Source organism: Eptesicus fuscus, chromosome 16, assembly GCF_027574615.1.
Source record: "Eptesicus fuscus isolate TK198812 chromosome 16, DD_ASM_mEF_20220401, whole genome shotgun sequence".
In the NCBI taxonomy this organism is placed as follows: Eukaryota; Metazoa; Chordata; class Mammalia; order Chiroptera; family Vespertilionidae; genus Eptesicus; species Eptesicus fuscus.
This window is the reverse complement of record NC_072488.1, coordinates 58,648,919-58,672,322: the sequence shown is the minus strand read 5'-3', so window position 1 is coordinate 58,672,322 and position 23,404 is coordinate 58,648,919. Positions and strand designations below refer to the sequence as shown.

Here is a 23,404-nt window from a genome sequence, read left to right as displayed (position 1 = left end):
GTTTAAAAATAAAAACCTAGCGGGGGAGGGAGCTCAGCTGGGTGGAGCTTTTTCTTGAGATAAAACATGGCAAGGCTGTGGTTGGGTCCCGGGCAGGGCACTTACAGGAATCAACCAATGAATGGAGCGTGAATATGTATGGGTGAGACAAGTCTCTCTATCTCCCTCTAAAATCAGTAATTTTTTTTTTAAGAAGGAAATTGTAGTGGGGGTGGGGGGGGGGACAAAAACAAGCGCCACAGTGAACAGGCATTCAAAGGGCTCGAGGAGGAGGCGCCAGCGGCCCCTCTGGGCGAGGGGATAACTCCACTCCAGGGGTGTCACCATGCCCCTTGGGTTCAGCGCAGATCTGCCCCAGCACCAGCAGCACCAGCAGCCCTCCTCCCGGCTGCATGGCTGAGAGTCACTCCACGTTCGCAGCTCATGCTCCCAGTGGAGCGCTCTGAAGGCTCGCGGGTTCCAGCTCTGCAGGAAGAAGGGGGAGGGTGGCCAGAGATGGTCTTGGCTCCGCTCTTGCAGACCCTCGGGGAGCAGGACTAGGAACTTGCCCTGTGGTGAGCCGGGACGCGGACGTCGCGCATATGAATGCACCCCGCAGAAAGATACCCAACTTAAGAGTTAAAGCAACGGCATGTCGTGGGGCGCCAGGGAGAGGAGTTTGGGGAGGTGGTGATTGATGGTTGTCATTCCTAAGGCGTGGTGATCACCTGCTCAGAGTGCACAACCTAAGTGGCTTATTCTTGTTCCCTGGTGGCCCCGGAGTTGTGTCGAATAGCCAGGCTCCCGCCCTTGCTCCCCGCGCCTCTGGCGCGCCCTCTCAGTGGGTCAGGACGACGCCAGCACCTCCCCTCCCCATCCCGCGCCCGTCCCCCGGGGCGCGCCCAGCGGGAAGGCGGGCGGGGCGGGCGGGGCGGGCAGCGGCCTGGGCTCCTCCCTCCTCGGCCCAGCGCCCCCGTTCTTAATCCGCGGGCGCGAGGACCCCGTCATTGGCCTCCACCGAGCCACCCAGCGGTCATCGAGGAGCAGAGCCGCGCGTCCCATCCCGAGGCCGACGCAGCCCGCCGGCATGGCCCCCGCAGCGGCGTCGGGGGGCAGCTCCCTGCCCAGCGGCCTCGCGGTCTTCACCACCTTCCCTGACCTGCTCTTCATCCTCGAGTTTGTAAGTGGCTCGCGCACCCGCGCTGGGGAGTGATTCGCAAGCTGCCCAGGGTGAGGAGGGTCTCCCGTCCCCTGACCCCTCTACCCTTTCAGTCCTTTGGCCCTTTCTAGGCCAACGACAATAGGAAACACAGACTTAAGAGGAAAATCCAAGTGGTCAACCCGGGTCAGAGGTTAGAAGCGGGCCAGGTCCCTTGGTTGCGCGCCCGTCCCAAAGCTTCGCAAGGGCCACGCAGCAGAAGCCCTATTGGAAAGCGATGTCCACCTGGAGGTGCCTAGCTTTTTCCAGGGTTAGGATTTGTCTTTTAAAGTCTGCAAAGGAAGCCTGAGTTCACCAGCACAGGTTTGGAGATGAGGCTGGTGTCGTAGAAGGAGCAAAACAGGCTGTGGTTTGCTCCACTAGTGATTTTGTCGTGTGTGTGTGTGTGTGGTGTGTGTGTGTGTGTGTGTGTGTGTGTGTGTGTGTGTGTGTGTGTGTGTTGGGTGGCGGGGGAGGGGGAGGGGGGGGGGGTGCAGGCAGAGCGATCCCTCGGCTGGGCTGACCTTGAGCTGCCAAGGCCTCTGCACCTGCGTTTGGTCTCTCCTTGCCCTGGAGCACAGCTCCGCGGTGGCTGCAGGAAGGGGAGGTGCTCCCCAGGGGCCACGGCTCTTACCTGGAAGGGGGTGAGCTGTGTTTATTTTGTGGATTTGGACGTGAAAGTCATGGAGACTCCTTTCCTGTACCCCCACCACAGAGGTGGCTGCCTGGAGAGCTGGTAGGGAAAGAAAATGGCCAAACCTGACTGTTAAAAAATGGGACCCCATTTTCTTACTGCCTGATGGAGGCAGAAGGGTGAGCCCCAAAGGAAGCGGGTTCTGCCATCCATGGAGGGTTTGAGGGGAGGACTTAGGGGCCCCAGGTTGCCTCGTGGCACTGGATCACTGAACTCATGAGAGTTGAATTGATCCCAAACCTGGGTATATCCAGAGGGACTTCAAATCCTGGGGCTAGCCAGAATCAAGGGAATGACCCCTAGAAGAAGCCGTAGGGGGACATCACTAAGCCCAACCCCGCCAGATGTAGATAGGGACCCTCCCTGTGCCCGGCAGAGTGGGGAGGGGCTGTGCCACTGGTACACTCATTCCCCAAAAGGCTCATTCCCCTGCGCTTGCCTGAGGCTGGGTTCCTGATGAAACCGCGCCTGCAGTGCTCCTAAGGAAGGGCACTTCCTGTGGAGGCTACTGGACTGTTCTTCCGTAGGCAGGGGACCGAAAGAGAAGATGGCTGATGGCGGGGTGTGGTGGGGCAGAGACATTTTTAAACAACGAAAGCTCTCCCTAGTCTCTACATTGCTCCAATGGGCGGCTCTCTGTGTAGCTGTCTGCGGGGCGTTATAACAAGAACCATGCGTGAGTGTTAGCTGGGCCCCATGTGGAGGATTCTGGAGGGCCCTCCTCCTGCCTTCACAAGAGCTGGCTCAGGTGGCAGCAGGCGGCGGCAGGTTAGGGTCTGGCCTCCCCGTGCCCTCTGCTTCCTCTTGGTGCGGCAGCTTGGGGGAAGGAATGCCCCTGCCCAGTGCCCTCGTGATCTTCACCACCTCCCCTGAGGTAGGAACAGCCCGCAGAGCCATCTTCCAAGGAGGGGACAGGAGGATCCCCACCGCCACCCCACCAAGTGAAAGGAGAGAACAGGGGTGTGGGAAATATAACCAGAGCCAGGGATTAGTGGAAACTACTCCTCCAGGTGGTGACCTGCGACGGTGGGGGCTCCTAGAAGAAATAATTCTCCCTGCCAGAACACTTCCTTCTCACCTGTCTCATAAGCTGTTTTTTCTCTTCCACCTCAGCCCTGCTCCCTCCACTGTTTTCCTGAGAGGCCCTGGATGCAGGTTGTGTTCTCTCTCTTCCTCTCTAGGTTGGGGGTGGGCTCAGAGGGGGCGGGAGAGCAGAAAGAAGGCAGACACAGCCCTTTCGCCCCTGCAGGGTTGTAAATGCGGAGCAGGGAAAGTAGGATTAAAGGGCCTAGGCGGTGCTGCCACCCGGGAGGTGTTTTTAAATTACAGACCCTTACAAGTCAACAACAAAAAGATAAGCAACCCAATTAAAAACTGGGCAAAGGACTCGAGCAGACATTTCTCCAAGGAAGATACGCACATGGCACGTGGCCAATAAGCACATAATGTTGTCATTCAGGGAAACAACATCAAAGACCACAGCGAGGTGCCACTGCACACAAAATTAGGATGACATTTTTAAAAATGGAGAGTGGGAAGTGCTGGCCGGGTTGTGAAGAAAATGGAATTCTCATGCATTAATGGTGGGAATGGAAAAAGGTTCATCTGCTATACGAAACTGGTGGGTCCTCAAATAAAAATAAAAAAAAGACCTTATGACCCAGCAATTCCATGCCCAGGGACCTGACTAGATATATGGGCAGACGTGTTCATCACAGCACCATCCACAATAACCAACAGCTAGAAACAGCCCGAGGTCCATCAATGAACAGGTTGTGATTATCCATACAATGGCATACTTTTTTCAGCCATAGAAAGGAATCCAGCACTAATACATACTGCAAAGTTGAAAAACTGTGCTGAGTAGAGGTCACCTGTTTTTGGTTCTGTTTATATAAAATATCCATAGAAATACAACACAAACTGGTGGTTGCCAGGGGCTGAGAGGAAGTGCAGCATAATGGGTACTGCGTAATGGGTACGGGTTCCTCTTGGGGGGATGGAAATGTTTGGGAATTCAATGGAGATGGTGGTTGCACAACATGGCGAATATATTAAATGTCATTGAATTTGGTCAGTTTTAAATGGTTAATCTTATGTTGTTTGAATGTCACTTTGATTTGTTTTTAATTTCAAATATTACAGGAAAGTATATATATAAAACGTTCATAGGCACCCAGGTCATTATCATTGAACTTGGTCAAATCTGAACTACCCTGCTCCTGCATCCTCAGGACCGCCTCAGGCTAAATGTGCTGAGCTGTACATGCCTGCCTTCCCTGTCTTCACGGGATGAAAACAGTCTCACACAATGTACATGTCTTTCTGTGGTATGCTTTCCATGCAGCGCTGAGGGTTATACATGTGCACACTGGTTTGTTGTGATGTACACACCCCAGAAGCAGACTTACTGGGAGGCTGCAGAAGCTTAATGAAGCTCAAGACCCCCACTTGCTCAGCCCCTTCCAAAATCCTGCCCCATTTTGTATTCTTTTAAAAGGTCCCCAAATCCTATAAGCTTCAGGTTAAATCTGGACCTTCCTGAATCTCACTAGCAGCCTGTGAAAGTCACCATTGTTTCTCATCCTTGCCACACTTGGTAGCATCAGACGTAATTTTTTGCTCATCCAATGGGTGTGAAATGCTTATTTTTTAAAATCTGTAGTTCAGCGAGTTGCTGATTATTCACTCGTCATGTTCCCATGCTTGACCTCCCAGTAGCCTGGGAGGTGCAGATATCAAACTTTGGCCTCCAGGAGTCACCAGGGTGGAGCTCACTCCCCTCCCAAGGTAGGAAAACTGCCACAGGAGCTGGGAGAGGAGGCGACTCAGGGTGGGGCCTGGCAGCCTTCCCCTGGTGCAGCACCCCTACCCCAGAGCTTCTGACCTCTGACCCCTGCAGGGTCCTCACAGGAAGTGAGCACCCCCAGAGCCACCCAGGCCGTGCTACTTTGCAGGCAGTGGAGCACAAGTGTACCCCCTATGGACCCAGATGAAATGTTCATTGTCTCCCCATTCCCAACAACTCACCCCAGGGCTCTGCTTCTGTCCTGTCTCCTCCTCCTCCCCCCCGCCCACCACCATGGGGGCCTTTTCCTATGGGATCCACAGTCTCGGTTTCCTTCTCCTCCTATAAGTCACGGGCTTATGACACTCAAGCCACCATTCACAGAACAGGATGCTCACATGGGATGCTTTTAGTCTCAGCCAGAGCCCTAGGGGAAGCCTCTCACAAGGTGCCCTGAGAGACACCTCACCAACACACACACACACACACTTCCAATCTGTGAAAAGGAAGTGCCTGAAAATGGGGTATGAAATTACTAACTCCCAGCCGCCTCCCAGCCTATGTGAGGTGGAGCCATGGAAAGCATGAGAGCATTTCTTTGACGAGAGTGTGCTAGGGCGCCACCCACCTCTCTGGCAGCATTCCCCTCCTTGAAGGTGGTGAGAGGCAGTGCTTTGTAGGGTGCACTTGGGTGGGGGCTTAGCGGGGGGAGGGGGCATCTGGGGTTGGTTTACAGTGAACTGGACATACTAGTTACTAAAATGACACCGTTTATGTGACTCAACATGACTAGGGACCTCTTACTATTTGATTGTGACCAGGCAAGTTCCAGGACCTGCCCTAGATCTCCACCTGCCAGGAGTGGGCACTGGGCTTCTGGGGGGCACAATGATACAGCCGTTTTCTGGAGGTTGGTCCACATTCTGGCTGCACTGAGCAGGCAGCATCTGAACTCCTAGCAGAGGAGGGATACAAAGTCACAGAAACCCAGTTTTGTGGACCTGAAAGGAAACTGAAGCCCAGAGAGACGAGGCAGCTGCCCCATAACTTGGTTTCCAGGGTGGCACTTCCTGCAGAGACAGCAAATCACATCCGGGTTTCTGCATTTCCTCGGATGCCCACGATGCACTTTTGCCTACAGCACAAGGGACCATGACTAGGTGGCCCTGCCCCACCCCACCCTGGGCAGCCCTGGGCAATGCCTGGCTCCCTTCTCCCACCCTGAGAATGAAGGGACAGCTCAGAGCCATTGGAGAGCTCACAACCCCCTGGGCCTGCTTGTCAAAAACACACTGGAGGTTTTGAAACACTAGGTCCAGGGCAGGTCCAAGAATCTGCATCTGAGCCCTGGCTGGTGTGATCAATGGTTAGAGCGTCAGCCCGAGTACTGAAGGACTGCTGATTGGATTCCTGGTCCGGGCACATGCCTGGGTTTCGGCTCAATCCCGGAGGGGTGGGTGCAGGAAGCAGCCAATCTAGGTTATGCTCTCACAGCCATTTATTTTTCTCTCTCCTTCTCCCTTCCTCTCACTCTAGAAATTAATAAAAAAAAATTTTTTTAAAGAACCTGCATTTGATAAGGGCTGCACAGACCCCATGGTCATCTGTAGGCCAGCTCACCCTCAATGTTTTTAGGCAGGAACAGAATAGTGGGGACACAGGGGAATCCGGGATGCCACTCGGCCATCCCCGTTCTCCCACTGCCTGGCCATGGCACACAGAGTAGGCTGGCTTCTCAGCCTGAAGTTTCTCTTCAGCAATGGGTAGCAGAGTTGGAAGAAATTAATGCCAAATTTTTACGTGCACAGCAGCAGTTGAGCAAGAATTTAATCAACAGAGAATAAGATTTACAGAGGGCTGACAGGAGATGGGAGAGCTGCTGGCACTCTGCACGTCACGGTGGAGGTTGGCATGAATGAGAAATGGTTTTGATCTTCCAGGAAGTATAGCCTACTGGGGTAGGTAATACATTTTGTGCGGTATCATCTTTGTTTGAATATATGTTAGGTACCATGAGAAATAAGTTCTATCTAATTCTTCTCTGTGTTCATGTGAATGTGTTAAACTTTGTGTGATGGTCTGTTCTTGTCACGATGACCTGTGATGCCTTTAATGTGTGTGTACAAGGTCACGGCAGCATCTCCTCTGATGACCGACTCAAACTCACTGTGATGCTGGCTAGTGACACCCCCTTGCCTTCACCTCTCACACCAGTTATTCTGCTGCTTGGGCATCCTCTCACAGCCTTTTCTTTCTGTCTTTGCTTATTAAATAAATTCAGTTAATCTTGGGTGGAGAGAATGAATAGAAGGGGCAGTAATCAGTGAGAGGCTGGGGCAGGGAGCCAGGTGCCCTGAGGTTATCCTGGGTTCAGAGCAGGCACCTTCTCTGCTCCCAGGGAAATGTTCCTGCTGCCCCAGCCAGGGGCCTCTCCTGTGGTCACAGGATTGTGGGGACAGGCCAGTGCAGGCCAGTGCAGGCCAGTGACTGAGCATGGCTGTGTCCATGGACTCCTGGCCTTGTCCCTATCTTGTGCTGCGGCCCCTCTCCTAGCTGCTTAGAGGGGGGTAAGGGCACTGCCCAGGGTTTCTCCTTTCCTCTTCTCTAAAGGGAGGGAAGAATTCCAGGTAGAGGTCTCTAAGGGATTTGTCCTCCAGTTGAAAAGTGACTTTTCCAGTTTTTCAAGAACCAGAGGCCTGCTTTGATCCGGAGTCAGTGACTCTGAGCTGTTCTCTGGAAACTGCTAGGTGTGGTGATGGGGCTGAGCTTGGGGATGGTCGTGCACATGTCACACAGCCAAGCTGCACTGGAAAAGGGTGCCCTTCAGCTTTCCATAAGTTGCTCACCTTGGCGCAGACGGGGCAATGCCTGCACATGCCTGTAGTGCTCTCAGGAGGGAGGGAGGGTACCAGATGCCATTGCAGGGGCAGTGCAGGCTGGGGACAAAGGCTATTTGCCCTACACCGTGCCTGCTGCCGAGGAGGGTTGGGGAGTACAGGGTGCACTGGCTTAGGAATGGCTTTGCTTTGCTCTGAGCTACAGATGCATTCTGTGAGGGAAGGGCTGGGGGCGGGGATTGAGCCATCTGGGGCCTGGCTCAGGCTGGAGGGGGCCAGCTTGTCCAGACCTGGATGGGGGCTGGGAGCTGACTCAAATGGACACAGGCAGCCCAGGGTCCCAGTGGGGGATGGGGGTTTCCTCTCAGTAGGGCTTTGGACCAACGGTCACCTGGGCAGGCACTGAGAAGGTATCCCAGCGGGTGTCTCTTCTGGTGCGGATGGATGTGAGGACAGGGGGTGAGTGCCACCCTTGGTCCCAGAGGCACTGAAGCCGCAGGGAAGTGTAGGCACAGCCCTGCCGGTTTCAGACTGTTCCTGGGAGCCCTGAGTGGGACCTGGTTTTCTCTGCATCAGGGCCTGACCTTCTGCATTCGGGGGGAAGGAAGGACTTGGCTCCTGGTAGCTCCTGCTGGGCACCAGGGTGATGTCCAGGCATGAATTCTCTGCCACCCTTAGCCGGGCTCTCTACCACTCCTACTTCACTCATAGCTCCCGTTCTGCCCAACTTGGGGCAAAACAGCCCCTGTGTTGAATCACTTTAATGACCAAAGCCCTAGGGCCTGAGAAAAATATGTGGGAACTGAAAGAGAGGCCTTGTCGCCAGCATCACAGGTTGATGCACACAGCAGGGGGAAGGGGAAGCCCAGGACGGCTGACCTGAAATTCCACCCCAGGCCGTTCCTGTTGGAGTGCAGGTGGGCGGGAGGGGAGGCGTGAGGAAGAGGAGGAGGAGTGAGGAGGACCCAGAAACTCTGGCTCCAACTTTGGAGGCCCCTGGAGGTGCCAAGGGTGCAGGCTTGATGGGGGGCACTCCAGAAAAGGAGCAAATGGAGAACAGAAGATAAGTGGCACCCCCACACCTGTTAGTGGGGTGGGGTACCGTTCGTGACAAGGGTCATGTTGACGGGCCCGGGATGAGGACTGCAACCTGTGCCTGCAGAAGAGGGCTGATGTCCTGGCGTTCTGCTCTTCTGCTTGTTTTTGACCTTAAACACAAACCTTGCTATTCTTTTCCTCTGAAGAACAGAGGCTATTGAGCAGTGTGGTGGGAAGGGAATCCTCCTCGGGCCACCTCCGCAGAATTCTCCCCTGGACCCCGGGTGGTGGGAGCAGGACGCAGGCTAAAGGGCTCGTCTGCTCTCAGCCCCCACCCCCTCCGCCCCCGTGTTACTGTTCTCACGGGGGATTTCAGGTGGACCGCCTGTGGGTCACCTTGGGGAACTGCCAAGGGTACGGAGACCAGCCTTCTGAGCAGTGAAGTGGGGATGTAATAGCGCCTGCCTCTAGGACGCTGTTAGAAGTCAGCGAGTGTAACATGCAAAGCTCTCACAATAACGTGACGCACAGAACTGACTGCGCAGTAGCTGTTAGAGTCAGTTATTATCAGTTCACTAAAAACTCACACCTGTTCTAGATCAGCTGGCCAATCAGGGCAGATGGGGGCCGAGAGGCCAAGCCTGCACCCGTTTTGCCTTGGATGCCCTTCTAGAGCAGGGTGTGTGAGGCAGAGGTGAGTGAGATTTGGGAGTGTGAGGGGCTTTGGGGGCCACACTTGACTTGTACCAGAGTCACCTCACACTGCAGACACCACCCTCTGTGGGGCCTTCGCAGGGGCTCCTCAGCCTGGAGCTGCCCCTGGCCAGGCAGATGGGGTGGCAAGAGGGAGGCGGGCCTCGGCCGACCTGCCCTGCCTCTGCCTGGGGGTGGGGCACTTCCTGAGCCCCTCTCCTGCCAGCCTGGTGCCAGGGCGGTGGGAGAGCTTGTGAATTCTGAGTGTGATGAAAATGGTTGTATCTGCCCGAAGGCAAAGGACCAGTTACCAGCGGCCCAGGATCAAACCTTTCAAAAATGATTTGTCATCGTTGGTGCCAGTGCCTCACCGTCTGGAAGCCGTCGGTTCAGAGGGGGGCAGGCTCTGGCATGAGAGCGCGCCCCACTCCCCCAGCCTCCATCCTGCCCTGCACTGCGTGCTGCTAGCCAGGCACACTTGGACTGAGGGGCCTGGCAGGGAGGGAGCCACCAGCTTTGGGTCTTAGGATGCTTTTCAGAACCAGCCCGTAGTCCTCACTGGTCTCCCTCCGAAGCGCTCCTTTGGTGCAAGTGACGTGGTGGGGCTGAGTCCTCCACCCTTCAGGCCAGGCTTCCCCAACACCTCCCCCTGGAAGCCGCCCCTGAGTGCACCCCTTCCTAGCACTCAGCACTCGTACTGCATACCCTGCTGTGGTCTGTCTCCTCCCTGGACCCCGAGTTTCCCATGTTCCTCACAGACCGTGGGCCGGGCAACAGTTGTTCTCAGCGTGCACCGGAGGGACGGGCTGGCGTCTCGGCTCCCACCTGGCTAGTGGTTATGCATCACAGGGTGAGTCCTTGACCCAGGCAGACAGATGATGAAACTGACAGTCGCCTCCCATCCCCAGGAGACCCCTGGGACCCTCGAGAGAGGCTTGGGGCCCTGTATGGGCAGTTCACAGGCACACACCTGTTTTGTTGGTTTTGCTGACGATTCGGTGACTCCCATTACTGCCTTTTGTTTTTGTTGCACGGAAGCCACGCCCACCTGGTCTAGCGTGTCCGAGGTGGATTCTGTCTTTCACAGGTGGCTTACCTGTATTTTCCACGGAACCTCCTGTTTCTATTTATGCTGCTGAGTAAAGCCAGTGGGTTGCAGGCGTGGTAGGTAAAATTTTCCATCCACCTGAGGACATGCCTGAGGAGAGCCCCCAGCTTTGTGGATCTGAGAGGAGTGCTCGTTCACTTGGGACCTGGTGGCTGCCCTGGCGCAGAGGTGTGGTGGACACGTGGGACAGAAGACGCTCCTGCCCCTGGAGGCAGTGGGGTAGCAGGCCTGAGCAGGGGCCTCCTCCGGCCACACTCACCCTGCTAATATCACCTGTGCATGCGCACTCACCCCCATTTCTTTAAATCCCAAGTCTCTACCCGCCTCTTCACAAACAGAATCCACCCCGCCCCCAGTCCTGGTCTTGCCTTCAGTTTAGATAAAGGATCACAATCAAAGACCCCTTGGGGATGATGGCATGATGGGTCCCTCTGAGAGGAAGGAACCTGCTAATGAGGGAGCCAGGAGGGCAGAGCAACTGCTATAGGTAAACTCAGCACCACCGCAGCGTACACCTTGGGAGAGCCTCAGAGGTCAGATGCCTAGTAAGCACCTTGTCAGTTGGCAGTGGGGGAAGGGGTCCCCCACAAAATCCTCTGACCTGCCCCAGCCACCTCCCCATGTGGTCAGAGGAGGGGATCCTGTGCCCAAATCTGGGCTCCATCCCTGTCCTAGGCAAAGGTGTTCAGCTGGTCACCCTCACTGGGGCCCCAATACTTTCACCGGGACTCTGCCCTTGGTGGACCCAGAGCTGCACCAGTGGCTGGTGGCGAGGCTGGAAGGGAGGGGACAGGACAGGAGAGGGGGCTCTGTGTAGCAGTGTGTGTCTGTGGGTGAGTCTGTCCCCTGGGTGCATCTGCCGCAGTGCTGGCCGTCCTCCTGGTCACTCGTGGCGTCTGTTAGATGCACAAGTGAACAAATGGATGAACGACTGGGTGAGTGAATGAGCAAGTGAGGGAAGGTCTCTTTCGACCTCTTTTTGAAGGTGCTTTTCAATTCTAGGTCCCCACAACATCCAGGGAATTTGAGCAATTCCTCTGCACTGAGTTTCTCCACAGGGAGGTGGGGCTCATGCAAGGACCAGAGAAGCCGACAGAGCCCCTCTGTGTCTGATTCCTGCCATCCCGCCCTTCAGAACAGGAGGGTCCCCCAGCCTCCCTCTCAGATCCACCTTCCAAAGGGAAGAGCTAGGGGACCCTGGGGGAGGCCTCAGGGTTTGGAATGCTGGGTCTTTCCCCCTGACCCCCTCTCTGTGCGTTCTCCTGCCTCCTGGTGCGTATGTGCTGTTCTGGCCGAGTCACCCACCCCACTGCCCTCCCGAGGGTGCAGCTACCCCTGGCTGCTCATAGTTCAGTGAGGGCAGATGTTTCCAGCAACACGGGTTGGAGCTGCTGTCCTTGGTGGCCTGGGGAAGCACCGACAGGCTTGGTGCTCATGCTGTGGGGGCGCACCACCTGTGCTGTGGCATCTTTTCTTTTCCTTCCTGGGGATCTGAGCAAAGCGACAGAACAACCTAGCTCTGGGTGACCAAGGGCTGGGGCCAATGTCCTTACCTCTCAAGAGGCCAGGGCACCACCTTCTGTTCACATGCACCGTCGCGACCCCAGGTGCTCAGAGCCGAGGGCCGCACCACCAGGTGTGCATGTGAAAGCCCAGGGCGGGGAGCCTCTTGGGTTCACGTCCTGACATACGTGTTATTGGAAGAGTGTCTGCTGGTGGAGACCCTGACAGGGTGCAGCGGAGCCCCGGGAAAATAGCCAGAGAATCTGAGCAATTCCTCTGCACTGAGCTCAGTTGTCCGAGTCCCGAGGCGGACACACTGGGCCATTGTGGACGGCGAGCCCCTTGGGCACTGCGCAGGCAAGGGCACCGCCTTGCGAATCTCAAGAATGCGCCGAAGATTCCTTTCTCCCTTTGCAACCGAGGCTCATTGTTTAAAGGAAGCACTGCTCATACTTGGATGTCCTTTGTGTGTTTTTGGAGAGGCAGACACACTTTTCTCCACTTCTGATTTCTGAGAAATCATAGGTTCTCCTCTTTTTGATGCTTTTGAAGGTGTTTTTAAATTCTGGGTCCCTACAAGGTCTGGAGTGGATACTTGTGCAGTCCTAGACCTCCTGGGATTTTCACCGGGTTACAGGCTGTGACCTCATCACATGACAGTTGTGACGGCAGCACGTGGTGTACTCATCTGTGCCAGGTGTTCTGCGGGTATAATCCCATTTCACTCCAGCCCCATGGACAGGGATGGCGCCGGGTGGTCTCAGACAAACGTCTCTAAGTCCTTGGGCTGAATTCTCTCTCTGGGACCCAGCTCCCCAAGCTGAAATGGCAGGTGGGACCTGGGCTAACGCTGTATGGTTCTCAGCTCTACTGCTCATTCCAATCACTCGAAACACCTTGGAAAAGCACCAGTGCCCAGGGTCTGACGCTACTGGACAGAAGCAGTTACAGGACAAGCGACAGACATCCAGCCTCCCGTCAAAGGCCTGGGAAGGTGTTTCCCTAACAGCCCGTGGAGGATGCTCTGGAAACTCCCGTCAAACGGAAGGAGGGCTCCCATCTCCAATGCCCAGATGGCCACCAGCCGATACACTGCTCCATTTCACTGCAGTGACTTTTGGGATAGGGAACAGAGATATTAAGTAACTTGCCCAGGGGCAACAGGCTACCCAGCTAGTAAGTGGCAGAGCTGGAATTCAGATTCTTCTTCTAAAGTCTACACCAAGCATGTCAAACTCAAAGGCTAACACGGGCCAAATAAACAAGTTTTAAGTTTATGTGGCCCACAAAAATCAAAAGCTTCAATTTTCATAGAAACGTAGGTTTATTTCGATAGAGACATGCAAAGGGCTGAAATAAATGAGTCATTGTTAACATCAAATAATAGGACATTTTAATAAAAATTAATATTTTTCTTGAACATTAACTTACCAGATAATGAATAACTACACAAATTAATAAGCATAACACAAATAAATCTATTTTTCTTGTTCTCCGAAAGCAAAATATTCCCTGTTGCACACACCAAACAAGCCAGTCCAAGACTAATGACACAGCAATCGGCTGCTAAAATATTCGCTGCTGGTATTTGTGGAGAGAAATGGTGAGCCTTTGTGTAAGGCGCATAAGGGAAATGAATGCAGCAGGATTATAGTAATCAGTCATTAGCTAGCATTGTAGTTCACTATTAATAATTCTGCACAACGGTATTGTAAAACTTAAGTTACAAAATTTTTATTAAAACATTTCTTACATAGCGTTATATTGGCTGGGCCTCAAAAATATTCATTGTGGGCTGCATGCGGCCCGTGGGCCGCCAGTTTGACATGCTTGGTCTACACCCTGAACAACCCTCGCCTGCCTCCCAAGGGTTAATCCAAATAGAAAAGAAAAACCTTCTCGGAGTTTACACCCCCAGACTGTCTCCTAAGGATATTTTTTGTTTTACAAAAAGCATTTGATCAGGCCAACCACAGATATGAACATGAACTCTTTAGGTCTTTGGGAATTTTGTCTAATTTTTAAAAATATATTTGTATTAATTTCAGCAAGGAAGGGAGAGGGAGAGAGAGATAGAAATATCAGTGATGAGAGAGAATCATTGATTGGCTGCCTCCTGTACACCCCCTGCTGGGGATCGAGCCCGCAACCCGGCATGTGCCCTTGACGAATCAAACCCAGGACCCATAGGCCGACGCTCTATCCACTGAGCTTAACCAGCTAGGGCAGAATTTTGTTTAGTTTTGTACATGATCTTTGGTTCTCAGAAAACCTCAGCCAGGCTCAGCATCCAAACCGGCCTGAAACACTAGGGTAGTTAGGGGCCCCGATCACCAGCTCAGCCCCCATTTGTAGACGCTGAGGCTGTATCCCTGTGTCTGGAGGACACCTGAGGATGAGCTCACGTTCAAGGTAAGACAGGGATGAGGCTTACGGAGAGGAGAGGGGAGGAAAGGAAACTGCACCCAGAACCCGGCCAGGCGCTGGAGCAGTGTATGGCTGGTGTCACTGGGTCGCCAGCTGGGCATTGGAGACGGGAGCCCTCCTTCCGTCTGACAGGAGTTTCCAGAGCATCCTCCACGGGCTGTTAGGGAAACACTTTCCAAGGCCTTTGACAGGAGGCTGATGTCTGTTGCTTGTCCTGTAACTGCTTCTGTCCAGTAGCGTCAGACCCTGGGCACTGGTGCTTTTCCAAGGTGTCTCGAGTGATTGGAATGAGCAGTAGAGCTGAGAACCATACAGCGTTAGCCCAGGTCCCACCTGTCATTCCAGCTTGGGGAGCTGGGTCTCAGAGAGAGAGTTCAGCCCAAGGACTTAGAGAAGTTTGTCTGAGACCACCCGGGGCCATCCCTGTCAAGGTCGATGGTGACCTGCAGGCAGGGGCGGTGGGTAATGGCCTCTGAGCATTTGCTTCCTAGAAGCTGGGGCCAGTGAGCGTGTTCTTCATGAAGGGAAGTACTTGAACCCTCACCTACCCCCTTGCTCTTGACAAATATTTGGCCAGTGGGGTCCTGTGGCTGGGACAGAGTGACTGCTCCCTGCCCAGGGTGCCTTATCTGCTGGGTGTGGGTGCAGCCCCCGCTCTGTTTGCTCTCTGCACACTTGCTGGGCGGAGTGGGCAGGTCCTGGCTTGGTCCCATGATTCACGCAGAATTCCGGCTCTGCCGTGCGGGCCTGGGAGGCCTGCACTTTTGCCAGTCAGTTCTATCTCGAAGCTCCCCCTCCCTCGAGCTCCGTGTCCTGCCACTCCTTGCCCCTCGCTTCATGAACAGCTTCCCGGCCTTCTGACACCCTCACTGCTGCCTCAGCGTCCGCTGGGCTGGCACGTCCTTTTTCCTCCCCAAAAAAGCTACTTCTTGAGCCTTTGGCCTAGTTAACCAACCAGTCCACCTCTCCTTCAAGGTTTGGTTGGGGCCCTGCCCCAGCCCACCGGGCCTGGTCATCATCCTGCCGTGAGACTGGTGGCCTCTGTGTCCATCTCCACTGGGCTGCGGGCCTCCCGGGCGCGCATGTCTTACCCCCGGTGCTGGGTGGTGCTGAGCACGGTGCCGGAAGCTCCATGCTCACGTCCGTAGTTCCAGCCAGTTTGCACCAGTGCAATGTGGGGCGACAGCAGCAACTTGTCATTTACAGACCAGAAAGCTGAGGCCATGTGGCTGGATCTCTTGCCACAGTCTCTGTCATCGGATGTGGTGGTGCCCTCTCAGGGCTCACATGCTGCTCCACGCAGGCGACACGGGGACCTCACCTGTGCCAGGGAGCAGAGCGGTCACAGCTTCTAACACCCCTGCCCTGGGATTCTCACAACATGGCGTCTGTGCCCAGGGCCCTGCTCACACATGTCTAGCCGGGATTAGGGTCTCTCCACAGCTCAGCCCCCTGTATCCAGGGCTGCTCTGCTGCCACCTCAGCAGCCCTCCCAGGTGGCCACGTGCTCCCTCCCAAAGCAGCTGCCTTCCCTTTCTCCCCTGGGCACCTCCTGGGCAGGGCTGTGAGGGCAGAAGTCCTGGGAGCAAAAGCCATGGGGTTAACCATGTCATCTGTGCTGAGGACAGTCCCTTCTTGTGATGTGTAACTTAAAACATGTTTCTGGGCCTGGTGGGCCTGGTGGCATCTGTCTTATTAGAACTTCCCCGGGAACCAGTGAGACCCCAGCTCTTCCCAGTTTGGAGGCCCCAACGAGATGAGACACATTTACTCGGTGTCCCTCAAATGGTGGGGGTCAGAATGGGCCGTGGGTGTGTTTCGAGAAAGAGGTATTTTGTAAAAGTTTCCCTGAGAGAGAATTTCTCACCTTGAAGACATTCTGCTAAATGAAAAAAGCCAGTCACAAAAGCCACGTGTTATATGATTGCACTCACATGGAAGTTGAGAACAGGGGCATCTACAGAGACAGAGCTGGTGAGTTGTCGAATAGGGATGGGAGGGGTGGAGGCGAGCAATAGCTAAAGGCACAGGGTTTCTCTTCTGAGGTGATGAAATTATTCTAAGTGGACGGGTATGATGCTTGCACAGCTCTGTGAATATAGGAAAAACTGTCGAGTTGTACATGTGACATGGGTGAATTGTATGGCATGTGAATTACATCTCATTTAAAAGAATTTGTCCCCACCATCTCACTATGAAACCTACTTATAGATAAGCCATGAAAAGAAAAGAAAGTCAGCATAATTTTCTGAAGGACCTTTGCAAGGTAGACTATACCCAGAGGTGGGATGGGTTCTTACCATAGACAGGAAGGAGAGAGAGAGAGAGAGAGAGAGAGAGAGAGAGAGAGGTGTCTGTTTTTCTACAGAGCTGGAGCATAGTCTTCATGAGGTAAAACCACACCTGAAGCCAATCAGGAGGTCCAGATTCACCTTGCAGCTTCCCTCTGCCACTGGTGCCAGGAGCTGGACACCAGAGTTATGGTCACATCCAGCGAGAGCATCGTCAGGACCCCATGGCAAGCCCTCAGTGCAGCGACTTCACTCAGAATTCACCTTCTTTTTCTGGCCCTTGGTTCTAGCCCGGCAACCTGGGGAAGAGTCCAGATGAAAGTTAAATGGTCTGCAGGCCAGGGTCTACGAGCCACCTCCTCAGATTTTGCCATTTCCAGGTGCTACCTATGTGTTAATGTATTTTACAGTTAATTTTTCCCCAAAATAACTATATCACTGAGCTAAAAAATTAAAAAGCGTTGTTATTCAGTTCCCCTCTGCCCACCCGTCCTTGGAGCCAATATTCTAGGGGAGCTCCAGACGCCTGGCTCCCCGCTGAGCCCCTCTCTCTGCCTCAGAAACACCAGAGAATGAAAAAGAGAACCATTTTCCTCTTGTGGCATTCAGCGTCCCCCAATGGCATGTCTGCAGACCACAAAAACTCCTCCAACCACACAGGTTCCATCACGAGTGCACCCCCTCCATGGGCACCCCAAGCTCTTCTTTTGGGATTGACTCACACGTGGCTCTAGTTAAGCCACACCCATCTAACAGGACCCTGAGGCCAGTTCCCTACCTCAGACACTGATGCATGGCTAGACAGGTGTCCCACACCCAGGAGTTAGCTGTGAGCAAGGGACCTCATCCTCTCCATCACCTGGTCTGGCAAAGTGCCATTTTGTAACTAATGGAATAACCTGTTTGGGGCTCAGTGCTGCCAAAGAGAAGTGCAGGCTCCCTACAGCATGTGCCTGGGGAACTGACTTACACAGGTCTGGTCCCCCTTGCACCATCACCTGGAGACCAGCAGGGGATGCTCAGGAGAGGAGTGTCCTAGACCCTTGCCTCTGCCAACCAGCCAGGCACTGACACCCCTCCTCCCCATTCTCCATGCCACTCTCTCTCGCCTCCTAAATCCACGTCCTGCCTGCCTGTCAGCACGCTCGCGTCCCTTTGTCAGTGCACGTTATGGAAAAGACCGAGCGACCTGCTTGATCCTAAAGGCCACCATGGGTGGAATCTGCACACACATCTTGTTCTATGGCTGCCCAAGGGTTTGTAGTTAATTGATTTTGCTCATTATTGTAAGGTGTAAAGTGTGTCCTACTGGCTCTGTCACAGGCCTCAGGCAGCTCAGATGCTTCAGTAAGAAGGTTTTCTGGGCAGAGAGGCCCATATCTGATGCATTAGGCCCAGCCTGGTTTGGATAAATCCACACTCTTCACTGCTCTGACTTTTCCATCAAATGTGATTCTCTCCTGATGTTTCTCAGCCAAGTGGCCGAGAACACACATGAGGACCGTGGGCTCTCTTACCCAGCAGGTGGGAGCAGGTACCGCGTGCGTTCAGACCACAGGGCACATAGGGCTGGGATCAGACGTTAAGGAAACCAGTGCCACGCATCCCAGTACCTGGGAACCTTTGACTGCAAAGCCATGTCCACCCATCTCCAGCTCCAAGTACAGTCCTTGACGGGGTGGGACGGTGGGTGAGGCTGAGCTGATTTCACTGGGATGAAGGGGGACGAGGAGAGGGAAGGAAATCCCAGCAGGGGTTCATGCGAGCACGTCCTCGCAACCTGGAACGGTGGCCTGGAGGGGCGTCACTGAGCACCATGTCTGTCCTCAGCTCCTCTTTGAAAGCATGGGGCTCACTGACTCTGTGGACATCACGGGGGTGTCAGTGTTTCTTCCAGGCCTGTCCTGGGCCACCTGGGGAGACTGGGCTGACCTGGGCCCTCTCCACTCCAACTGGACTCCAGGTGTCAGCGCACTTCCTGGACTTGGGGATCTCAGGGGTCAAATTTCAAAAAAAAAAAAAAATGCTAATGACATAGGGTGACTAGTTTATTTTGCTGGTCACTACCATTTCATAAAGGAAAGGATGTTTTAATATCAGAATACTAGGAAGGATATAACCTCAGAATAAAGAACAACCCTTCTAATGATAAACTAGACAATACATTACCTAACTTCTATGTACCTCCATTTCTGACAGATGGGTCAGTACCTCACTCATAGGGTTGTTGTAAGGATTAACTAAGATTATACATATTTTAATCCTCACCTGAGGACATTTTCATTGATTTTTTTTTTTTTTTAGACAGAAGGGGAGAGAGAGAAACATCGATTGGTTGCCTCCCGCATGCTCCCCAACCAGGGCCAAGGATCAAACCTGAAACCTATGTGCCCTGACCGGAAATCAAACCTCCAACCGTTCAGTGTACTGAGCAACACTTCTACCAACCGAGCCACATCGGCCAGGGCCCGAGTTAATATTTCCAGGACAGTGCCTGGTATATAAATGTGATATAAGCATTTGTCAAATTGAAAATCTCAACTGCATTTTTAAAATGGAAAAGGCAGTCAGGCAGGGGATTGGAGAGACGGGGATGGGTGACCCGAGCCCAGAGGGGATGAGAGAGTCTTCCCGGTGAGGACATGTCCGCATGTTCTCTGCCTCCCTTCCGTTTCCTGCCCCTTCCCGGCCCCATGCTCACCCCTCCCTCCCGCGCTCCCTCTGCAGGTCTTCGGGGGCCTGGTGTGGATTCTGATCGCCTCGTCACTGGTGCCCATGCCACTGGTCCAGGGATGGGTGATGTTCGTGTCTGTGTTCTGCTTCGTGGCCACCACGACCCTGCTCGTCCTGTACATAATCGGTGCCCACGGAGGGGAGGCTTCCTGGGTCACCCTGGTGAGTCCCAGCTTGGATGTCTGAGGGGTCGGGGGCAGTGTTGGACCCTCTTCCCGGGAGGCTAGCTTTTCCCGTGCTGGGGTGCTGGGCGAGGCTGCCCTGTAGATGTGCCCCTCCCATGTTCCAAGTTCAAGCTGTCCAGGCATCCAGGGCTCCCTGCCGCCAGGAGGTCAGAAGGAGGCTGACAGTCTCCACCTGACTCCCGCTGGGCCTACCCTGCTTTCTCTTGCACAACGGTCTTCTTGGAAACCCAGCAGCCCACCCCTGCCCTCACTGCTGGCTCCTGCCAGGTCCTCGTGGCTCCTCCTTCCTCCAGGAGGGCCAGCTTCCACCCTGCTCTGGGCGTTGGCCTTGGCTACCCAATGTGAGGCCATGCTTATTGCCCAGCTCCCAGTTACGCCTCCTAAAGCAGGGTTGCCAGAGAGGGACTTGGAGGGGCCGGGAGATGACCTGTGGTCTCTATCCACAAAAATTCTGCCTCGAGGCCCATGAAGAGGGTAAAACGTGAGACACCTGCCACTACCTGCCCTGAAGGGGGTGCAGATTTGGCTGGCTTCTCGCCCTGCGCTGGCCACCAAGACCGCATCCTACCTGGGACTGGGAACTGCTCAGGTCCAGAGCCATTTCCACCTATTAAATAAATGCCGAGCTGCTCTTGCCGCCCCCGCCTTTCTTGGTCCCACCTCAAGGGAAAACAGCGTCCCTTCTTCATCGAAGCCCTTGCTCTGGCCCCAAACCAGTGAGAAAAATCTCTGCTGGGAAGCGCCGATTAGCAGTTTGTGAGGAGGGCACTGGCGGGGTGGTGATGGGAGGATTAGGGGGACCGACGCCAAGCCAGGTGAAGACAGGGACGTGGACTGGCCCTGCTGAACCACCGCTGCCCTCACATCCACGCCGGGCCCCATCTCTCTGACCCTGCAGGACGCAGCCTACCACTGCACCGCCGCCCTGTTTTACCTGAGCGCCTCGGTCCTGGAAGCGCTGGCCACCATCCAGATGTACGAGGGCTTCACCTACAGGCAGTACCACGAGAACATCTCCGCTGTGGTGAGTCCGCCAGCCTCCGCCTTCGCAGCTCCCCCGCCCAGGCCCCTTCTATTGTTTTAGTTCACTAACTTTTGAATGAACTAAACCTTCCCCTCCTTTCTGAAGAAGCAAAGCCCGAGAAGGGACGTAATGGCCCAGGCTCACCTCGCCATCAGTCAGTGTTGCACTGCTCAGGCCCGGGCTGGCCCAGGGGTGTGTGCCTGGCCTTCGCCGAGGGCAGGTGGGAGAGACATGCCAGCCGAGTGCCCGGCCTGGGAGCTCCCGGGGAACACTCTCATTCGATCCTCCCAGCAGCCTAGGATGTAGGCATTATTATCATGCCAGGTCACGGGGGAGAACCAGAGCCCCGAGAGCCGAGAACTTGTTTCCTGTTCCCATAGGAACTTCTGAGGAGTTTCTGTGGCGGGTTCTCATGGGTCTGGAATTGCCCAGACGGGGAACTGACCCCCTGCTGGTGGGGGGTGAGTCTACTTAGGGGGCTGCGCAGACATGTATGACTGCTCCTTCCAGACAGGGGACTTGGGAGTCCCCGGATGAGTTTTATGTTTGTTATTAAGTAACTCGGCTTACTCATCGCCTCTGGCCAACCAGACTGAAGGGTTCGCCCATGTGTGGCGTAGGGGACAGAGCAGCACGGTGCCGCCGCTGTTTATGGGCATTTTCCAAAGTCACGGAAGCGTGGCCACCCTAAATGCTGTGCCTGGCTTGGAAACTCTTGACCCTGAGCGCAAGGTCACAAGACCAGGTGCAGATAGTTGACTTGAGGGCCGGCAGCCTTTAGGGAGGCCAGCCACCAGAGTGGGGTGATAGGAGTAAAGGGTGCCCAGTGGGGAAGTCAGGGGTGGGACAGCCATCAAGCGACCAATAGCCACATTTCCAGGCCTTTATTCCCAGCGCCAGAGTGGCTGGCTGGGTGTTCCAGCAGCTTTCTCAGTAAGCACCCCCTTTGGTGCAAAAGATCAAAGTCCCTCCTCTGGATCCCTGCCCCTCACCCAGGCCTGTGACATTAAGAGTCGTAGAATAAAATCCTGCTGGGGTCTGAGGTTGTCCAGGCGTTATCAATTCAAAACCTTCACCAGAGCCAACAAACCCACATGTTCACATTTCTCAGCAGAGGCTGCTGGGGCCACAGTTGGTGGGCTCTGGTCCTACTAGTGTGGAGGAGGGAAGTTTTTCATGAAGAGTAGTTGAGGCCCTGTTTCTAGATGGGTGGCACTCACATGATCAGGCAAGAAGGTAGATAGCTGACCTTGCACGCCAAGTCCAGTGGATGGGCTGGCCAGCTGGAGCTCTGGGGCCGCATCTGGGCTCAGCAGGGAAGTGCCGCATGAGTGGTGGGAAGCAGTGGCTGGCCACACAGGGCAGGTCTGTCGCCCTGAACAGCGTGAGCAGCCCGCCTGGTGCACAGCCCACGCCGTGCCCTGTCCCCAGCCTGCCCACTAATGGTCATTTGTCTTGGTTTCAGGTGTTTTCATACGTAGCCACTCTGCTGTACGTGGCCCACGCCGTGTTTTCTTTAATCCGATGGAAGTCTTCGTAAAGCGGAGGAAGAACTTTAGCTTAACACCCAGATGTGCTAACTGACAAGCCCGCCTTCCAGCATAACTCTGTAGAATGCAGGCATGCTCTCCGTGGTGGAGAAAAGAAAACAAACCCAAAAAGCCCAACACTGCTTCTGTCTACTGTCCCGCAGACCTCATGTTGGAGTTGGGGGCCAGCTACCTTTAACCTCCAATGAGGTCTGTCTTTCTTGGGTCATTTCCTGTTTTTTGTGGGGGTGGGGTGGAGGGCATCGTGGGGGTGGGAAGTGGGAGCTGTGATCAGAGAGACCCTGGAATGAAGGCCCCTGCTGACACTGGACGGATCTCGCGAACTCTCGGAATTTTCCCCGGGGCTCTCGCAGCTCCCATTTCGAGGCGTGCTTCTAAGTCTTCATGGAGATTCTACCCGTCACCAGGGATGAAACTCGCCCAACAAATATTCACAATGTCCACGGTGGAAGATGATAAACCTTCGAGACACTCCATAAAGTGCCTTTATGTTCAGTACTTTAGTGGGTGTTTTTGTATCAGGGATGCCATCACGTCCGCTTTCTTTCTGAGGCCTCCTGGGCTCAGAGTGACTCTCGAGGCAGCGTCAGATGGCAGTTCAGGTGGCAGCTGTGTGCTTGGCCACTGCAGTGATCTCAGAGCCTGGCACTGGGCATCCACCCGCCCCAGCTACCAGGGCGTGTGCTAGGATGGCTTCATCCTCCCTGGACACTCCCCAAGTACCAGCCTGAGGGTCCCCTTCTTTTCCCTACAAGACAAGGGTCTGTGCTCATTTAGAACGCCTTTCAGCCACAGAAAACGAGGTGCAGAAAGCGCTTCTCATGCTCTGGGCAGCTGATCAGAAACACCGGGGTGTGTGCGCTGATTCTGCTCCAGTTAGGGGCGTGGATAGCAAACTGTTCTAGGATTTCCTTGGGCCACTTCACAGGAGAGAAAGAGGACAGACTCCGGAGTGGAGTGTAACAATGGTGAGCGCCTGCTGCGGGTATGAGGTGTCTGGGTTGAAAGGACAGGGCGGTTAGGAAGGAGGGCACTCAGGACTGCTGAAAGCCCAGCTCTCAGCATCAAATGCGCCTTTGTCCTGTCGCCCAGAGAAGTTAGTGATGTTCAGACTGGGACACCAGAGGGGGTGCCTCAAACACTGTCAGCTCCTGGCCATGCGCGGCACAGGCAGAGGCTGCCTGACCTGCCAGCGGCCACGCAGGGCAAAGACTGGAGCGTCAGGCAGAGGTTCAACTAGTAGACAGTTTACTTCCCTTCCAACCTGGGGACCCCGTGACTGAACTGGGTCTCTGGGTATCTTCAGGTTGTCTTTTACTATCCCAGGGTTAGCAGAAAAGGGGCAATTTTAATGGT

General features: G+C 54.6%; 1 protein-coding gene across 1 annotated transcript; it reads left to right on the top strand.

Annotated features, from left to right (window-relative positions):
* The first annotated feature begins 718 nt into the window (after window positions 1-718).
* MAL (mal, T cell differentiation protein) lies at window positions 719-22,543 on the top strand. Its single transcript, XM_008160565.3, has 4 exons — window positions 719-1,159; window positions 19,284-19,451; window positions 20,373-20,498; window positions 21,964-22,543. Exons 1-4 carry the CDS (start codon window positions 1,067-1,069, stop codon window positions 22,036-22,038), a joined length of 462 nt encoding a protein of 153 aa, XP_008158787.1. The 5' UTR covers window positions 719-1,066; the 3' UTR covers window positions 22,039-22,543.
* Window positions 22,544-23,404: the final 861 nt, after the last annotated feature.

What these genes read in the sequence shown, in the direction of transcription:
- MAL (XM_008160565.3), top strand. Translation starts at nt 1,067, where the DNA reads ATGGCCCCCGCAGCGGCGTCGGGGGGCAGCTCCCTGCCCAGCGGCCTC. An exon ending in TGCTCTTCATCCTCGAGTTT is followed by an intron (nt 1,160 to 19,283) that starts GTAAGTGGCTCG and finishes CTCCCTCTGCAG; the next exon opens with GTCTTCGGGGGCCTGGTGTG. An exon ending in AGGCTTCCTGGGTCACCCTG is followed by an intron (nt 19,452 to 20,372) that starts GTGAGTCCCAGC and finishes CTGACCCTGCAG; the next exon opens with GACGCAGCCTACCACTGCAC.